Source organism: Callospermophilus lateralis, chromosome 9, assembly GCF_048772815.1.
Source record: "Callospermophilus lateralis isolate mCalLat2 chromosome 9, mCalLat2.hap1, whole genome shotgun sequence".
Taxonomy (NCBI): Eukaryota; Metazoa; Chordata; class Mammalia; order Rodentia; family Sciuridae; genus Callospermophilus; species Callospermophilus lateralis.
This window is the reverse complement of record NC_135313.1, coordinates 8,078,730-8,094,440: the sequence shown is the minus strand read 5'-3', so window position 1 is coordinate 8,094,440 and position 15,711 is coordinate 8,078,730. Positions and strand designations below refer to the sequence as shown.

General features: G+C 49.6%; 1 protein-coding gene across 2 annotated transcripts in view; it reads left to right on the top strand.

Annotated features, from left to right (window-relative positions):
* Nucleotides 1-15,711, top strand: part of Armc9 (armadillo repeat containing 9) — a 120,956-nt gene that overhangs the window by 25,187 nt on the left and 80,058 nt on the right. For both annotated transcript variants that reach the window (XM_076865630.2, XM_076865631.2), the window contains exons 9-12: nucleotides 409-507; nucleotides 11,240-11,274; nucleotides 13,069-13,180; nucleotides 15,579-15,671. In XM_076865630.2, the coding sequence (XP_076721745.1) occupies nucleotides 409-507; nucleotides 11,240-11,274; nucleotides 13,069-13,180; nucleotides 15,579-15,671 (339 nt within the window). The remainder of the gene's footprint in view (nucleotides 1-408; nucleotides 508-11,239; nucleotides 11,275-13,068; nucleotides 13,181-15,578; nucleotides 15,672-15,711) is intronic.

Here is a 15,711-nt window from a genome sequence, read left to right as displayed (position 1 = left end):
TCAGGAGTGCAAGGGGCAGGCGGCTGCTTCTCTCTAGCGCCCAGGCCTTCGGGTTTGCAGCCTGGTCCTCTCTCCACCACATGATGGCCACCCAGTGACTTTATTTCTTGAATTTACAAAAATGGCTTAAAATCTATTTTCCAAGGCAGTGGGACTATAGCAGGTAAGACTACATGTTTGAAGCGTGATGTCCTTTGATCACACCTCAGGATATATTAGCGGCTTTTTCTGTCAAGTTAGTGCATTAATTCTTCTCAAGAGCTCCAAAGTTAAAGCCAAATGATTCTTTTTCTAGCTCATCCATTTCATCACTGTGCCTTACAGAGGCTGTTGGGGGACAGCAGCCTCCTACTGTCCCTGGGGTGGGTTGTGTGCCTTTCACCACATGTCCCTGTGTCTTCTTCGCAGATCACCCCGGAGTACCTGCAGAGTGTCTGCATCCGCCTCTTCAGTAACCAGATGCGGCAGAGCCTGGCGCACAGCGTGGACTTCACGAGGCCTGGGACGGTGAGGCTCTCTGCCTGTGGCAGAGCACCCCTGCTCTGTCCCTCAAATTTAAAATGAATGTAGCTAAAGAAAATGAATGTGCATGAGAAAATCTCGTTCAAGAGGCTGAATAGCAGCTGGATCTGGAGGCCTAAAAACTCTCAAAAGGAAAACTGTCTTTGATTTTTTTCTTCTTTTTTTTTGGCTGTCCTTGTGATTGAACCCAGGGCTTCACACATGCCAGGCAAGTGCCCTCCCACTGAGCTACAGCCCCAGCCCCACAAGAGGAAAGTGAATGCAGTCTCTGGGGCTGGAGTGGAGAGGCATGTTGTGATCTGCTGGGGCCGCTGCTCCAGGCCTCCAAGGCCTGGGTATCAGTCAGAAAAGAAGGAAGGAAGCCTCGTTCTCTTTTTTAAAAGAATTGCCCTTTGGGGTTTTTATGGTCTAAGTCAGGGATTCTTTCTTTTCCTTTAACTTTTGCTTGGAATAATTGCAGATTTACAGGACAGTTATAAAAGTAGCACAAAGGAGATTGGTATACCCTTTATCTATCATCAACTGTTAGCATTACCTGTTTATTTGCTTTCTCTTTTTCTATACATACACGTAAAATCTGTTTTCTGAACCATTGAAGGATCGATTGCATATATTATGACCCTTTACTGCAAAATACTTAAGAGTTTTTTAAATTTATTTTTTAACAGCTACTTAAGAGTTGTGTATGTTTATAAGGTTAGTGTTATCTCTTAAGATTAAGAATATTCTCTTAGGGGACGGGAGGTGTAGCTCAGAGGTAGAACATTTGCCTAGCACACATGAGACCCTGGGTCCAATCCCCAGTACCTCATAGAAAGAAAACAGCCACATAATTATGAACTTCAGTAGGTTAACGTCCACGTGGCCTCCTGTCCAGTCTGTCCGTTTTCCATTTTGCCAGTGGAGCCAGTCGCACCCTTTATGGTGCTGCCCCTGCCCCGGTAGCACAGGGTCAGGTGACATTGAGTTCTCAGGGCTCCTTAGCAGTTTAGATGGGGTGTGCAGTGACTGAACTGGTAGGATTTAGGATTTGGAAGGAGAGGAACGTTACTTTTTTATTTTTTAAGGCGATAAACATTTTAGGGTCAAGCAGGCTGCCATCAATTTCAGCAAAAATAAGTGGGCACATATTGGCCTCCTTTGTAGAGTGGCCCCAGGTCTGCTCCTCAGATGCCCTGTCACACTGGTGTGTTCCAGCAGATGGCGTTCTGTAAAGGCAATGCCAAGCCCGTGGGAACCTGCGGTGCCTGTTGGCTTACTGTGTCTGGCTGGTCCTCAGGTCTGGCTGTTACCGTGGGCCCAGGCCTCTCCAGCTCACTTTAATTCTGAAAGTTCAGAAGGGCCCGGGAGAAAGCCCCCTGTATCCTCCACTGAGTTCTGAACCACTGAGAAACAAGGTGGAAGAGTGAGGGCAAAGTGTCGCCCTCACTACGGACAGGGTTCTGTGGGAGAACGTGGAGTTGATATTTTTGTTGTTGTCTTTTTAGATATACATGACAGTATTTATTAGTATTTATTACAATTTTTTTATTAGTTGTTCAAAACATTACAAAGCTCTTGACATATCATATTTCATACATTTGATTCAAGTGGGTTATGAACTCCCATTTTTACCCCGTATACAGATTGCAGAATCACATCGGTTACACATCCACGTTTTTACATATTGCCATACTAGTGTCTGTTGTATTCTGCTGCCTTTTCTATCCTCTACTATCCCCTCTCCCCTCCCCTCCCCTCCCATCTTCTCTCTCTACCCCATCTACTGTACTTCATTTCTCCCCCTTGTTTTTTTTTTCCCTTTCCCCTCACTTCCTCTTATATGTAATTTTGTATAACGATGAGGGTCTCCTTCCATTTCCATGCAATTTCCCTTCTCTCTCCCTTTCCCTCCCACCTCTCGTCTCTGCTTAATGTTAATCTTCTTCTCATGCTCTTCCTCCCTGCTCTGTTCTTAGTTGCTCTTTTTATATCAAAGAAGACATTTGGTATTTGTTTTTTAGGGATTGGCTAGCTTCACTTAGCATAATCTGCTCTAGTGCCATCCATTTCCCTGCAAATGCCATGATTTTGTCATTTTTTAGTGCTGCATAATACTCCATTGTGTATAAATGCCAAATTTTTTTTTATCCATTCATCTATTGAAGGGAATCTAGGTTGGTTCCACAGTCTAGCTATTGTGAATTGTGCTGCTATGAACATCGATGTAGCAGTATCCCTATAGTACGCTCTTTTAAGGTCTTTAGGGAACAGTACGAGAAGGGGAAAAGCTGAGTGAAATGGTGGTTCCATTCCCAGCTTTCCAGGGAATCTCCATACTGCTTCCCAAATTGGCCGCACCAATTTGCAGTCCCACCAACAATGAACAAGTGTACCCTTTTCCCCACATCCTCGCCAGCACTTGTTGTTGTTTGACTTCATAATGGCTGCCAATCTTACTGGAGTGAGATGGTATCTTAGGGTGGTTTTGATTTGCATTTCTCTGACTGCTAGAGATGGTGAGCATTTTTTCATGTACTTGTTGATTGTTTGTATGTCCTCCTCTGAGAAGTGAGTAGAGTGTATTTTGACATATTTTACATACATGGAGTGTAACTTATTCTGATTAGGATCCCATTCTTGTGGTTGTACATGATGTGGAGTTGCCTGGTCGTGTGTTCATATATAAGGACAGGAAACTTGTGTCTGATTCCTTCCGTCTTCCCTATTCCCTTCCCCCGCCCTTCCCAGCCTTCCGCTTTGTCTAATCCAGGACTTCTGTTCTTCCCTGTCCACCTCTGTTGTTGTGGGTTGGCATCATGGAGCTGATTGGTAGGGAGGTGGGTTTCCTTCTCTGAACTAGATTTATAGAATCAGGCTCACCCCGTCCTGGGCAGCTCTGCCAAGTCAGGGCTACCACTGTCACCACCATGCTCCCACGTGGGGTCAGCATGGAGGAGCCACACTGACTGTGCCCTCTGGCTGGCTTGCTGAGGGAGATGGGAGAGGATGAGCAGGTGGTGAGTGTCCAGATCCACCCAGTCCCACAAACACAGGGAGTCTGCCCTCTCCTCAGAGAGAGGAAAGCTCTCACCGGCAGAGTGCCCCATGACCACCCCGTGACGGAAACAGCAGGGGGCAGTGTTGCTCCTGCCCTTCTCCAGTTCATGCCCAGGTAACTGTGTCCAAGACGCTGCCTGCATGACCAGAGCTGGCGGGTGAATCCGGGTACTCCCGGAATGATGACTGTTGCTGGGATTCATTTTCTGGAGGCTGAGAATTCTCCCTGGAGTTCAGCCCTGCAGGCCATTGCCCCACCTCAGGTATGTCTGTCCTTCACCTTATCAGGCTTAAAAACTGGGCTGCAAGGAGCCAGAGTTCATGTCCTCAGCAATCTAGTGAGAAGAAGTAAGCCTTCTTCCTTAGCGCACCAGAGATAAGGAAACCAGGAAGCTCCAAAGACTACTCAGGAAGGACAGCTGCCAACAACAGACTGCATGTCACCTGGTGACATCTTAGCCATCGTAGATTGTGTAAGGACACTATGATATTTGCAGGATGACAGATCATGTAACGACACCTTTCAGAAGCTATCCCCGTTAGGCAGTGTAGTAGCCACACCTGTAATTCCAGTGACTCAGGAGGCTGAGGCAGAGGATGGCCAGTGTGAGGCCAGCCTGGGCAACTTAGGCCCTAAGGAACTGAGTGAGACCCTGTCTCAAAAAATAAAATAAAAAGGGCTGGGACGTGGCTCAGTGGTTAAGTGCCCCTGGGTACAACTCCCAATAATGGGGGGAAAAAGAACGTATCCCCATCATTAAGCAGCACTTAACTGTAATTGTAAGATTACACAAGTCACGCAATGCAGCATGCATTTGAGGGGAGCCTGTCGCTAGAGATCCCTGGCTGACCCACTACTGGGTCAGGCTTCATGTTTCATACACAGCTGAGCAGCTCCTTTGCTATGATCTGTTGAAAGTCAACCCTAGACCAAGGTGTAGGGTTAGGGCTCTGCAAGTATGTTCACTGAAAAACATCAGCTCACCAGTAAAAGGAGCAGCACACAAACCCTTCCTCCTCCACTCACCCTGCACCTCAGCCCCTCCCTCAGCTGACCCTGCTGCCTACGCACTCCGTAAACCTTTCCGGTAAATGTATTAGATGTATAATTAGGGTTATATATTAAGGCTTCAGTATATTTATTGTTATACAAATTTTCTTTAACCTGACACACTTTCAAGAGTCTCCTGTGTCCCTAGGGTGTATGCACGTTTCCCTTTTAGAGCTTCATGCGAACACGGTGCAGTCAGCCATTCTTTTCTCTGGTGCTGGCTTTTCAGCCCCTGGCTGCTGTTAACGATGCAGCTGTGTCTTTGTACTGCTGCAGCATTGAAAGCCCTTGACCTGTCTTTCTTTCCCTTCTGTGTCTCCTGTCCTCCCAGGCATACGGTGAATTCAGAGATTCAAGGACAAGTCTGCTGGGGGGGGGAGGTCCTTTCCCACCTGACAGGATTGCCACAGTCTGGGTCCAGAAAGGCCAGTGGCAGGAATAGGCAGAGGGCAGCTGGTCCTGAGAGAGTTTGGACTGACCCTCAGGGTGGAAATCTGCGTCACAGCCCTTGGGTGAGTCCTAAGGCCCCCCTAGTGGCAGCCCTGGGTTTATGCATTCATGAGATGGGAGATTTCCAATTAAATGCATCCTCATTTGGAGAAATGGCCTTCTGGGAATTAACCCTCCCTTCTTCAACAATTCCAGGTGAGGCCCCACTAGAAGTAAATACTTCCAGGTGATGGCAGGAAGTATATCTCTGACAGGCCCCAGAGGTGTGGCTCTCAGAAACCATCTACTTCCACACCTACCCTCTGTTACAGGGAAACCCTATTGGGCCTGAGGCAGTGGTGGTGGTCACCCTTTTTCATATGGCCTTGTGTCCAGGAGCATCGCTGTCTTTGCTCAGCCAAGGAAGACTGTTCCTGGAGTCTGCCAGCATGTGGCCGTCGCTCTGCCTTGAAGCTCAGCATCAGCAGCCCTGCCCTCCCTTCTGTGACCTTCTAGGTTGGGGCAGACACCTGCCCTTGGCCCATCACCGTAGGCAGACTCTCTAGTCCAGGGCCCTGTGGGTTTGGAGTCACCCACTGAGCTCCCCTCCCTCTGTACCTCACACTCCAGTGCCTGTCCCACCCCTGAACTAACCTGGTGACACTTGGTAGAGTTGTGATCGGCCATCTGCAAATTCCGGGCTCCTCCAGTCTGACAGGATTGCCACAGTCTGTCTCCAAACTGGGCTCCTGTGTTATCTGTCTCAGTGAACAACTCTAGGGAGCATTTGGGAATTGCCCAGGGCCTTTCCCCTCTTCGCCCTGTGTTCATTTGTTCACCAGGACCCGAAAGAGCTTCCTCCCTCTTCCCCAGTCTTGGTGCTGTTGCGTTTGCTCAGTTCTACAAGGTGCTCTCCTGGCTTAAAGGCACCTTCCTAACATCTCAAAGCTCCTGCTGTACCAACTACATACTTGGGAACTCCTATCCCAGAAGCTGTGATTGTGCCCATCAAGGGGAACTGGGGATTTTTAAAGAGGTGATTCAAAAGCTACCCCCACATGTCCTCTGTTGGAGTTGTAAATCATTTGTTAATTTGGGAGAGAATCATTTCTGAGATCTTGAGGTGCCATCCCCAAAGTCTGGATTACCTGGTTTCTATGGTGGGTGCACACTGAAGGACAGATACTCTGCCTAAAATGGGGAAGAAAGTAATCCTGATTCCCCTGAGATTAGGGAGGAGGAGAGAGAGAGGAAGAGAAAGAAATGTGTCCATTTTAAAAATAAGTTGCAGTGGCACAGCAGCAAGAGCTGTGTAAGCATAACTTGGACCCCTGTTACACTACCATTTTACCTTGGCTTAGGGATGTTTGTCTCCCAGGCCCACGGTTCCAAGAGCCTTGCTCTGAAGTGGTTCAGTGAAGGTGCTCAGGGAATAGCTGATGCATTAACACATTACTTACCCGCTGTTTGACACCTGGGCCCTGAAAAGGTTGCCCCAACATTCCTGCCAGGCTTCCTAGAGGGGTGCACTGGCCACAGTGGCCATTCTCTGCGCTCTCAGCATAAAAACCTAGAGATCATAAAGAGCCACCTGGCCTGGAGTCGGGACCCAGAACCTACCTCTCAGCAAGGGAGTTCTCTCTGAAACTTGTTCCTCCTGCATTAAGAACCTGTTGTGAGCTCCATTAGGGAATTATTCTGTGGTTGCTGATGTTTGGATTTGTCACCTTTCTCCTGCTGGGGCTGCTGCCTACCTGTTGGAACTGTCCCCACACTGTGCAAATACTGCAGTGCTCACAGTTGGTGGCAGTGACTCCTGAGTGCAGCCAACAGAGGCTCTTGTCACATTCCGCTCAAGAACCTGCGTATGTAGGACTTCTAGAAATCCAACACACAGTGAAGAGTGGTCCACAGAACCTCAGAGAAGCCTCCTCAGTGCTTTTGTGTTTATTAAGACTTCTACCCAGGAGGAGGACGCAGAAGCTATGGCCTGCTGTGTACCCCATCATTAAGCAAGTTCATGCCCAGGGGTCAATGTCTAGGTCAATTCAAGTTTGTCATTTAAATTAGAATTCTGTACTTACTACCAACTGGAGCAACTGTGTCAGAGGGAGGAGTTCAGTGTCATTGGGCTGGGGAGGGTGGCTGTGCTGACTTGCTCTGCTGTCCCTGTGGCCCCTACCCACATGTGGTCCTATCTGGCCTTTCTAGGTGGACACCTCATACGTATCATAAATATGATTGCAAATCCTTGAGTAACTCAATTCATTTCAGAAGAGATCTGAGTGTCTGCTTTGTTAACAAAACAAAAAGCCCTTGTCTAGAGCAGGGCTTTTGGACTCCAGCACTGGGTTGTTCTGTGTGTGGATGGGAGGGTAATAGCACCTCCTGCCTCTACCCAGGGGATGCCAATAGCACCTAGTTTGGGCAACCAAAAGATGTTTCCCCATGTTGCCAAATGTCCCCTGGGACAAGGTGACTCCCTGTTGAGGACCACTGGAGGGAAAGTAGAAACATGGAGCACACTTCTCATGGAAAACGTTCCTTACGCTCTGTAGAGAACACAGCAGTACCAGGCAAAAAATTTGGTGTTTGGGCTGGGATGTGGCTTAAGTGGTAACGCGCTTGCCTGGCATGCGCAGGGCGCTGGGTTCCATCCTCAGCACCACATAAAATAAAGATGTTGTGTCCACCGAAAACTGAAAAATAAATATTAAAAAAAAAAAAATCCGTGTTTGTCAGAGCTCCAGGAAGTGAGGTAGAGGGCAGTGGTGGGAACCATCTCACTGAGCACAATGGCTGGAACTGAGTTTGAAGGATGAAGAAGGAGACTACAGGATGGGACAGAGCTGTGCCAGAGGTGAGACTGAGGAGATGGGGGTGAGGTGGCTTTGATAAAGCTCCCCTTGGCCAAGCAGGACAGGAGGGCTGGAGGAAGAGCCTGGCGGGGGAGTGGGCCGAGCCGGCGTGGGCTCTGGGACCCGACTTCTGGTTGGACTCTTGGCCTAGGACAGGTGCTTCATCTCCACAACAGTGCAGGAAATTAGCTGATGCCCATGAGATGCCCACTGGTGGTCAAGGACCTCTACCATGGCCGTCTGTGCTCAGAAGAGAGGCGGTGCCTGAGGAAGTCCCGGTGTGGGGATTGGAGAGAAAATCCTGGGTGTGAGGGAAATTCACCACAGAACCACAGGGACCTGATCTGTGGGGGCTGGGGGTGGAGACGGAGCAGGCCAGAATTAACTCACTCAATCTTCAAAACAGACCCGTGAGGTCGGCACTGTGAGTACCGCCATCTTGCAGGTGAGGACTCTGAGGCAAGGGGAGTTGTTTGGCCATGTGTCCCCCCACTGGATCAGGAGTTCTTGAGAAAGGCACTTGATTTGTTCAACCCTGTGTGACCAAGGACCTAGCAGTGACCTGGCAGATGGTGTAATCAGTAGGTGCTTGCTGAATGCATGAAACACTGTGGCCTCCCACTCTCTCCTGGGCGGAGTGCGGAGCCCTTTTTCCGCAACTTTCTTCTTTCCTTGATTCGATGCTGAAGTCCCAGTGGGGTTTCACTTACCTGTTGTTTCCACTCCTGAGGGGCCGTTATTCCTACTTGTCAACTACTTTCTTCATGAGGCAAATTGATCGACAGAGTTTAGCAAAGAGGGGTTGGTTTTTAAATAATGGAAACTTCCTATAGCTATGAAAAAAAGGTAGTGCTGAATTTTATTGGGAAAATAGGAATTAGCCAGCATTTCTAATTCTTTTTTTTAATATTGATTTTTTAGTTATAGGTGGACACAATATCTGTATTTTATTTTTATGTGGTGCTGAGGATTGAACCCAGTGCCTCACACATGCCAGACGAGTGCTCTACCGCTGAGCTACAACCCCAGCCCCTCTAATTCTTAATTTTTATCTGTATTATACTAATATTTTAGTGTGGCCATGTCCTTATTTGACCCAGTTGACCCACTGTCAGCTTCTTGGTCTCTTTAATGTATTACATGAGTAATTTAGATACCATTTCCAACTTATTTTCTGAACTCTTCACTAAGCCAGTAACAGGAATAAGCCGTTTACTAATTAATGCAACCCAAGGGCTAAAAAATATGGGAACATACATAATCACGAACCATTGAAAAGTAGGGTCAGATGTCCACAGGTGGGAATCTGCACATCTGGAAACCTGCCAGAGGGAAGCAATCAGTGACAGAGTCGTTGTCACCAGGGCCTCTTCCTAGGCACTGGAGGACCCTGGAGTAGGCCTCTTGGGGGTCCGTCTTCCTTCATTTCAACAGATGTTGAATCAGTGACTCCGTCCGCCTAGGCACTGTAGCAGATGCTGAGGACAGGAGGGTGACATATTTCCAGTCCTTACAGAATTTATTGTCTGCCGAAGGATAAAGACACAAATATTTGTGAAATAATCACAGTTCAGTGTGGTTAAAAATGACTGGTGTCCTGTTCAAGAGCCGTGGGGACACAGAGAGAATAAGGACCACGGCCTGCCCCTTGGGAAAGGCTCCACGGCGGGTGGAAATTCCATTTTCTTTCAAACAAACCCATGAACAAGAAAACACTTTGGTTCCTCTCCAAAGCTAATTCAGTAGATGAATATCCGAGATGAGCCAAAAGTGTGGAAAATGAAGGACGGGAAGAGGACTTGCCCTCCCTGGTGTGGACTCCCATAATGGGGCTGTCACCAGAGCAGGGCGTTGCTGGCTTAGCAATGCATGACTTATGGACCAGAGTCAGATGCTCAAAGTGCAGACAAGTCCCCAGGGGCCCGGCTGAGATGCAGGTGCTTGTTCCAGAGGTCTGCATGATAGGGGACGGTCAGGTGCAAGTGGTAGGAACTTGAGGTTGGGGTATGGTTCCAGAGACTGGGCCCGCTGTGCTGACTCCATTTCACTTTTGAGAAACTGTTTACCTGAAGCCCTGCCTGACCTAAGTCCACAAGATATGATCCACAGGATATGTCACATTCCTCAGCACTACCTGGTGTCTGCAGGAGAAACGTAGGCCTTGAAATGCTGATAAGAACACAGTTACCCTGAAGCGGGAACTTCTGTGACCCTTACACAGACCAGATCCCGAACTCAGGGAGATAAGAATTAATTTCTCTTACCCGGAACATCTGAAGAACAGGTTCCAGTTAGAACTGGTGGCCCAGGCCAAAGTCATGGCAGTGGGGACTTGGAACTTTGATATCATCCTGTTGTGAGTCAAAAATCAAGAGGTGGACCTGGGCAGGGCTCTCTGGAAACTTCCCTGGGACCCCCAATAAAACTGGAGGGCAGGCCGGGTGCAGAGGCAGGTGCCTGTAATCCCAGGGGCTTGGGAGCTGAGACAGGAGGATCGTGAGTTCAAAGCCAGCCTCAGCAACGTCGAGGCACTAAGAAACTCAGTGAGACCCTGTCTCTAAATAAAATACAAAATACAAAAAGGGCTGAGGGTGTGGCTCCGTGGCCAAGGACCCCAGAGTTTGATCCTCAGTGCCAAAAACAAAACAAGAAGCTGGAGGGCGGGAGAGGACCCACTCTCTGCCTGGAGAGAGCCCCCTTTCCCTTTTCCTAGCCCTTCTAATAAACCCATCCCTGTCACTCTGAACAACATGTCTGAAACCTTTCTGATCTGATCGCAAGAATCAGGGTTTAAAACTTCTGGTGCCTGGGTTTCCTGGAAGGCTTTGTGACACACTGTGCTCCTGAGATCCTGCGTCCTCAGTGGATCCTGGTGAGCAGCACGCTGCTCAAGGGCCAGAGCGGATCTCAGGGTGGACCTGCATCTGGCAGACCATGGAGGCGGGGAGGGGGCGACTTATTCCATGGGTCCCAAGCCAGATTCTTTCAGGACTGGGAAATGACACACAGTACATGTGTTGTTTTTGTACTTAAAGAGAAAATCGTGAGAGAGAATAAACTAAGAACATCCAGTAACCCACTTTGCTTTTATTCTTCACGATGTCTTTGGGCAGCTTTATGGCCTCTGGGGTCTGGGTGGACCCACTGCAGCATTTACCTTAGCCAGGGGCTTGGGGCGGGCAGCTCTCAGCAGTGGTGTGGGCTGATTTTTAAGTCATGTGTGACTGTGGCTGGAGAACGCAGCAGGCGTGTTGGCTGTGTACTGTTGACAGGGTCTGAGTCAGAGCTGTTGCTGTCGGTGCTTAACATGGTCTCTCTTCTCCCGTCCCCTTCCCCTCAGGCCTCAACCATGTTGCGAGCCTCCTTGGCACCCGTGTAAGTAATCGCTCTTGGGAAATCTTATTAATGAGGACAGCTAGATGTCAAACTGGAATTCACAGTAGCTTTAATAGACACCCAGCAGTGGGCACTGAGGCAGCTCCCACCAGGTCTGCAGGCTCATTGGCAGGTACCGTTGCTCCCCCGTGTCTTCCCTGGGCCAGGGTTGGAGCCAGAACCTCATGCTGCCAGAGTGTCTTCTTAGTTTCCTTGAATTTGAGGCGTTCCTCTGTCTTTCATGGCCTTGACAATTTTGAAAAATCCTGACCTAGTGATTTACAATTGGAAATTTCAAAGTTAGCTCTGTTGATTTTTAAATTCAAAATAGTATGTGCCTCCAAAAACAGCATCGAGGCAGCCACGGCGCACTCTGTGGGCTTCCTGCTGGGTGCCGAAGAGGGGCGCTCCGCCCGCAGCTGCTCACTGAGAGCTCAGCTCTTGCCTTCTCTTCTGGCCCTTTCCATGGAACCTCTACAAGAGTCTCATTTTGTCCAGTAAAAGCTAATCCTGAAAAAGCTGGCATGTCATTTTTCATTGTGTAAGTAACACGAGTTCATTACAGGAAGCCAGCATGCCCGGACTCCCTCCTCCTGGAACTGATTCCCCTCCGCCCTCAGAACAAGGGAAGCCCTGCATCTTCCCTGTTGTCACCAAACTCTGTGTGTCTCCTTTTCCCCCTTGATACTGGAGATATTTTTCTTTTTTCCTTTTTGGTATTTATTTATTTATTTATTTGGTGCCAGGGATTGAACCACTGAGTCACATCCCAGCCCTTTTTATTTTTTATTTTGAGACAGGGTCTTGCTAAGTTGCCTAGGGCCTTGCTGTGTTGCTGAGGCTGGCTTTGAACCTGTGATCCTCCTGCCTCAGCCTCCCAAGCTGCTGGGATTACAGGCATGTACCACCAACCCTGGCTTAGGTTTTTATTTTGAATTAATTACAGATTCACAGAAACTGAGGCCCCCCCACTTCCCTAGTGGTGACTGTGTCTGGTCAACAGGAGGAAGTTGTTTGGCACCTAGACCACAGGCCTCATTCGGTTCTCTTTATTTTCCCTGCTCTCTAACCTTTTGTTCAATAAACCAAAATGTGGAGATACTTATTTTAGGGACAAGGAGTCTGAAGGGACTGGTTCCTTCTGTTGTTGGCTAAGCGGGGACAGGTCTTAGGTTTGTCCAAGCTGGGCAGATCTTTAATTAGAGATCTAATCAGACCCCTGGCTTCCCTGGGGTCTTTAAACTTGGGGTCCTCTGGGCAGGCTTAGCAAACTGTCCCTCTCACTGTGTGTCCCAGCCCCTCGCTCCCAGTCCTCCACCTCCACAGTGGTCCATCTGGCCCCTGCTCCCTTACCAGTTGCTTCCTGGCCCCTGTTCTATGGTACTCATTCGCCAGGCTTGAGAGGGACAGTGGCTTTGGGTGTGCAGATAGACCCCTCAGGGACTGCTGGTGCTAATAGTCTGAGGGCTTTGCCAGGAATTTTGAATAGAACTTGGATGGAAAATTTAGGAGCCTCCAGGGTGACTTCTCCCCACCACAGGCCTAAGGCAAAGGCAGTGGCTTCTAAGCCTATTCAGGCAGAGGCTCTTCATTTTAGAGAAACCATAACACAAAACCTTGGTCCATCTAACAGTACTGGCCAAGCTGAGCTGGCTGAGTCTGGAGGGGGGCAGCGGGGCCACTGCTAGTCCCTCTGGCTGATCGGGTCCGGAGCAGGTGTGTGGATGGTCAGGAGGTATCATGAACCTGTCCTTTCCCGCTTGTTTTTGTCTTTGAACTTGTGACGCTGAGTAGGAAACTGAAGGATGTCCCGTTGCTGCCCTCCCTGGATTATGAGAAACTGAAGAAGGATTTGATCTGGGGGAGCGACCGCTTGAAAGCCTTCCTGTTGCAGGCTCTGCGCTGGGTAGGTACCTTTCCCTTGATGTCAGAAAACAAAAAACAAAGGCAAGCCCAGTGCTGCTCTTCTTGGCTGGCTACCATGCTTGTATCTTGTAACCTTCCACTGGAAATCTTCCTTCCCGCTCCCGATGCCACCAAGAACTAGAGTTCAGAGCAGCTCCTGCGGGCAGCTCTGGCCTTTCTAAGACCCCTACTTTGGCATCACAGTTGCCGTTGCCTTCACGCAGTGACGTGATGACGAGCTGCAGTCAAGGCCTCTCCTGGGCGAGAGCTGCGGGCACAGCTCCCAGCGCAGCCAGGCCTGCTGGGAGGCCCGAGACTCCGGTATTCAGATGTCACGGGGCCGGCCTCCAGGGCAAAGACCAGTCTTTAGGGGAAATGAAGCCTCCTCTGAGGCCTCGGATCCTCACAGTCCCCAGCCTGACAGCAGCAGCATGAACCAGCCATGGGTTCTCAGGTTCAGTCTCACACCCTGCACACACTCAAAAGTTACTAAGGACTGCGGAGAGCTGCTGTTTACGTGAATATTATCTACTAATATTTACAGTATTGGAAATTACAACTGAGAAAACTTAAAATATGTGGGCTGTACATGTAAAGTGAACAATAAACAAATGAACATGTTAAACATAAATGACATTTTTATTAAAAACAACAGCAACTTTCTAATCAACAAAGTCAACGAGAAGGGTGCATTGTTTCACATGTTTGCAGGTTTCTTCATGTCAGCAACATGGAGGACAGCTGGATTCTCGAATCTGCTCTTGCATTCTATTTGCCAAGTGCCACGCTTCATATAGCCCCTGAGAGACTGATCATGAATGTAGGGGTCATATTGTAGTAGAATTGTGAAAATAATCGTGTCCTTGTAGGCCCAAGCCCTTGAAAGGGCTTGGGAACACCGGGGTCCCTGGACTCACTTGAGGACTGCCGGCTTCACCCCTGGATGGCGGGCCCTCTACCTGGATGACCATTCTGCCTTGCCCTGTATTTGCAGCAGGCCCTTTCATGGATCCCCTAATTTTAGAGTATCTTGACTAATTTCCCTCATCTGGGGACGAAGCAGTCCTGCTCCCTGCTGGTCTGGTGGTGCATCTGGAAGATGACTTGAGGACACGGGGAGAGTCCTGTGGCCAGGCCATGGCGTCTGCTCTGATTCCACTGGGGTCAGTTGGCCCCATGGGTGGGCCACTTGAGGGTCTCCCGGGCTGTCCCCGCGGTGCCCTCTGCTCGGCTTAGCAGACTCACTTCCTATTTGGCTCTTGGTTTACCACCTAGCACTTCCTCTCACCCACGCTTCTCCTGAGCCTCTGGCTGAGACAGGACGTTCCTCTGCTGAGAGAAGAACATTGTCACAGGAAAAATAAGCAGGCTTTTTAATGATTTTGTCTCTGTCCCCCTCCAGGGCTCCGCCCCAGCCCCTGGCCCCTGCCTCAACCTCAGTGAGCCTGAGAGGGGGCAGCAGCTCCCTGTGTGGCCTTCTCGGCACCTTCCTCCTCCAGGAGAGGCCCCTCTTCCTGCAGGGCCTTCCCGCCATGATAGTGGGCACCTGCCTCCCTGGTTCTCCTCGTCCTGTCAGCTCTCCCCTCAGCCACTGTTCCTTCTGGCCTTGCCCAGGGTGTTCTCTCCAGCCAGAAGCAGGGCCTGCAGCCTCAGGATATTTATCTAGTGAGGTTTTCCTGGAAAAATAAGCACGTTTGCCCACTCCAGTTCCATGGCTTTGTCGCTTGCCCACTCACACTGCACACGCCCATGTGCACGAGTGCATTCCACGTGCTCCAAGTGAAACCTTCTTCTTCCCTGCAGACATTACGTAAGCCCTTACTTAGAGCGACACAACAGACCTGTGGACTTTGCAGTCTACAGAAGTCCCGCCAGCTCCCCACCGGGCACGCTCACACCTCGCTGAGTGTGGCTCTATGGGTCCCTTAGGGTGTGTTCCAAGACTTCCCATCAGCCCTGCGCCCCACCCATGAGCCACTTGGCTCTGCCCTGTGTTTGTACCTCCTTGAGTTGGGCCATGCTTCTCCACCCCTCCACTCGCCTTCCCCTGCTGGCTAACGGTCCACTCACACTGCGGAGCCAACTCTTGCCTCTCTAGGGTGACAGGTGCTCTCTCATCTGCACACTGATGACCTGGGCATCATGCCCCTTTCACTCTCAGGAGACTTCACATATGAAGCTGACTCCATTGTCCCCTACATCACCCATCTCCTAAGATGTCACCTTATTGATTGGCTGGCTGGCTAACCAACCTCCCCACTTGGCTAGTATTTATTTTGCTTGGTTCAGTGTATAGTCACTGGTGGAGTTTTAACTGCCATTTAAACCATAGCTGCTACATGGGAGTTTTTCTCCTGTTAACACTTAGGTCCTGTTACTTTTGTTTTTCTTCCCTCCAGCGCTTGACCACATCCCATCCTGGGGAGCAGAGGGAGACGGTTCTGCAGGCGTACATCAGCAACGACCTCCTGGACTGTCATAGCCACAACCAGGTGGGTAAGAGGTGAGCAGAGGTCAGCCAGGGCCTGCGGT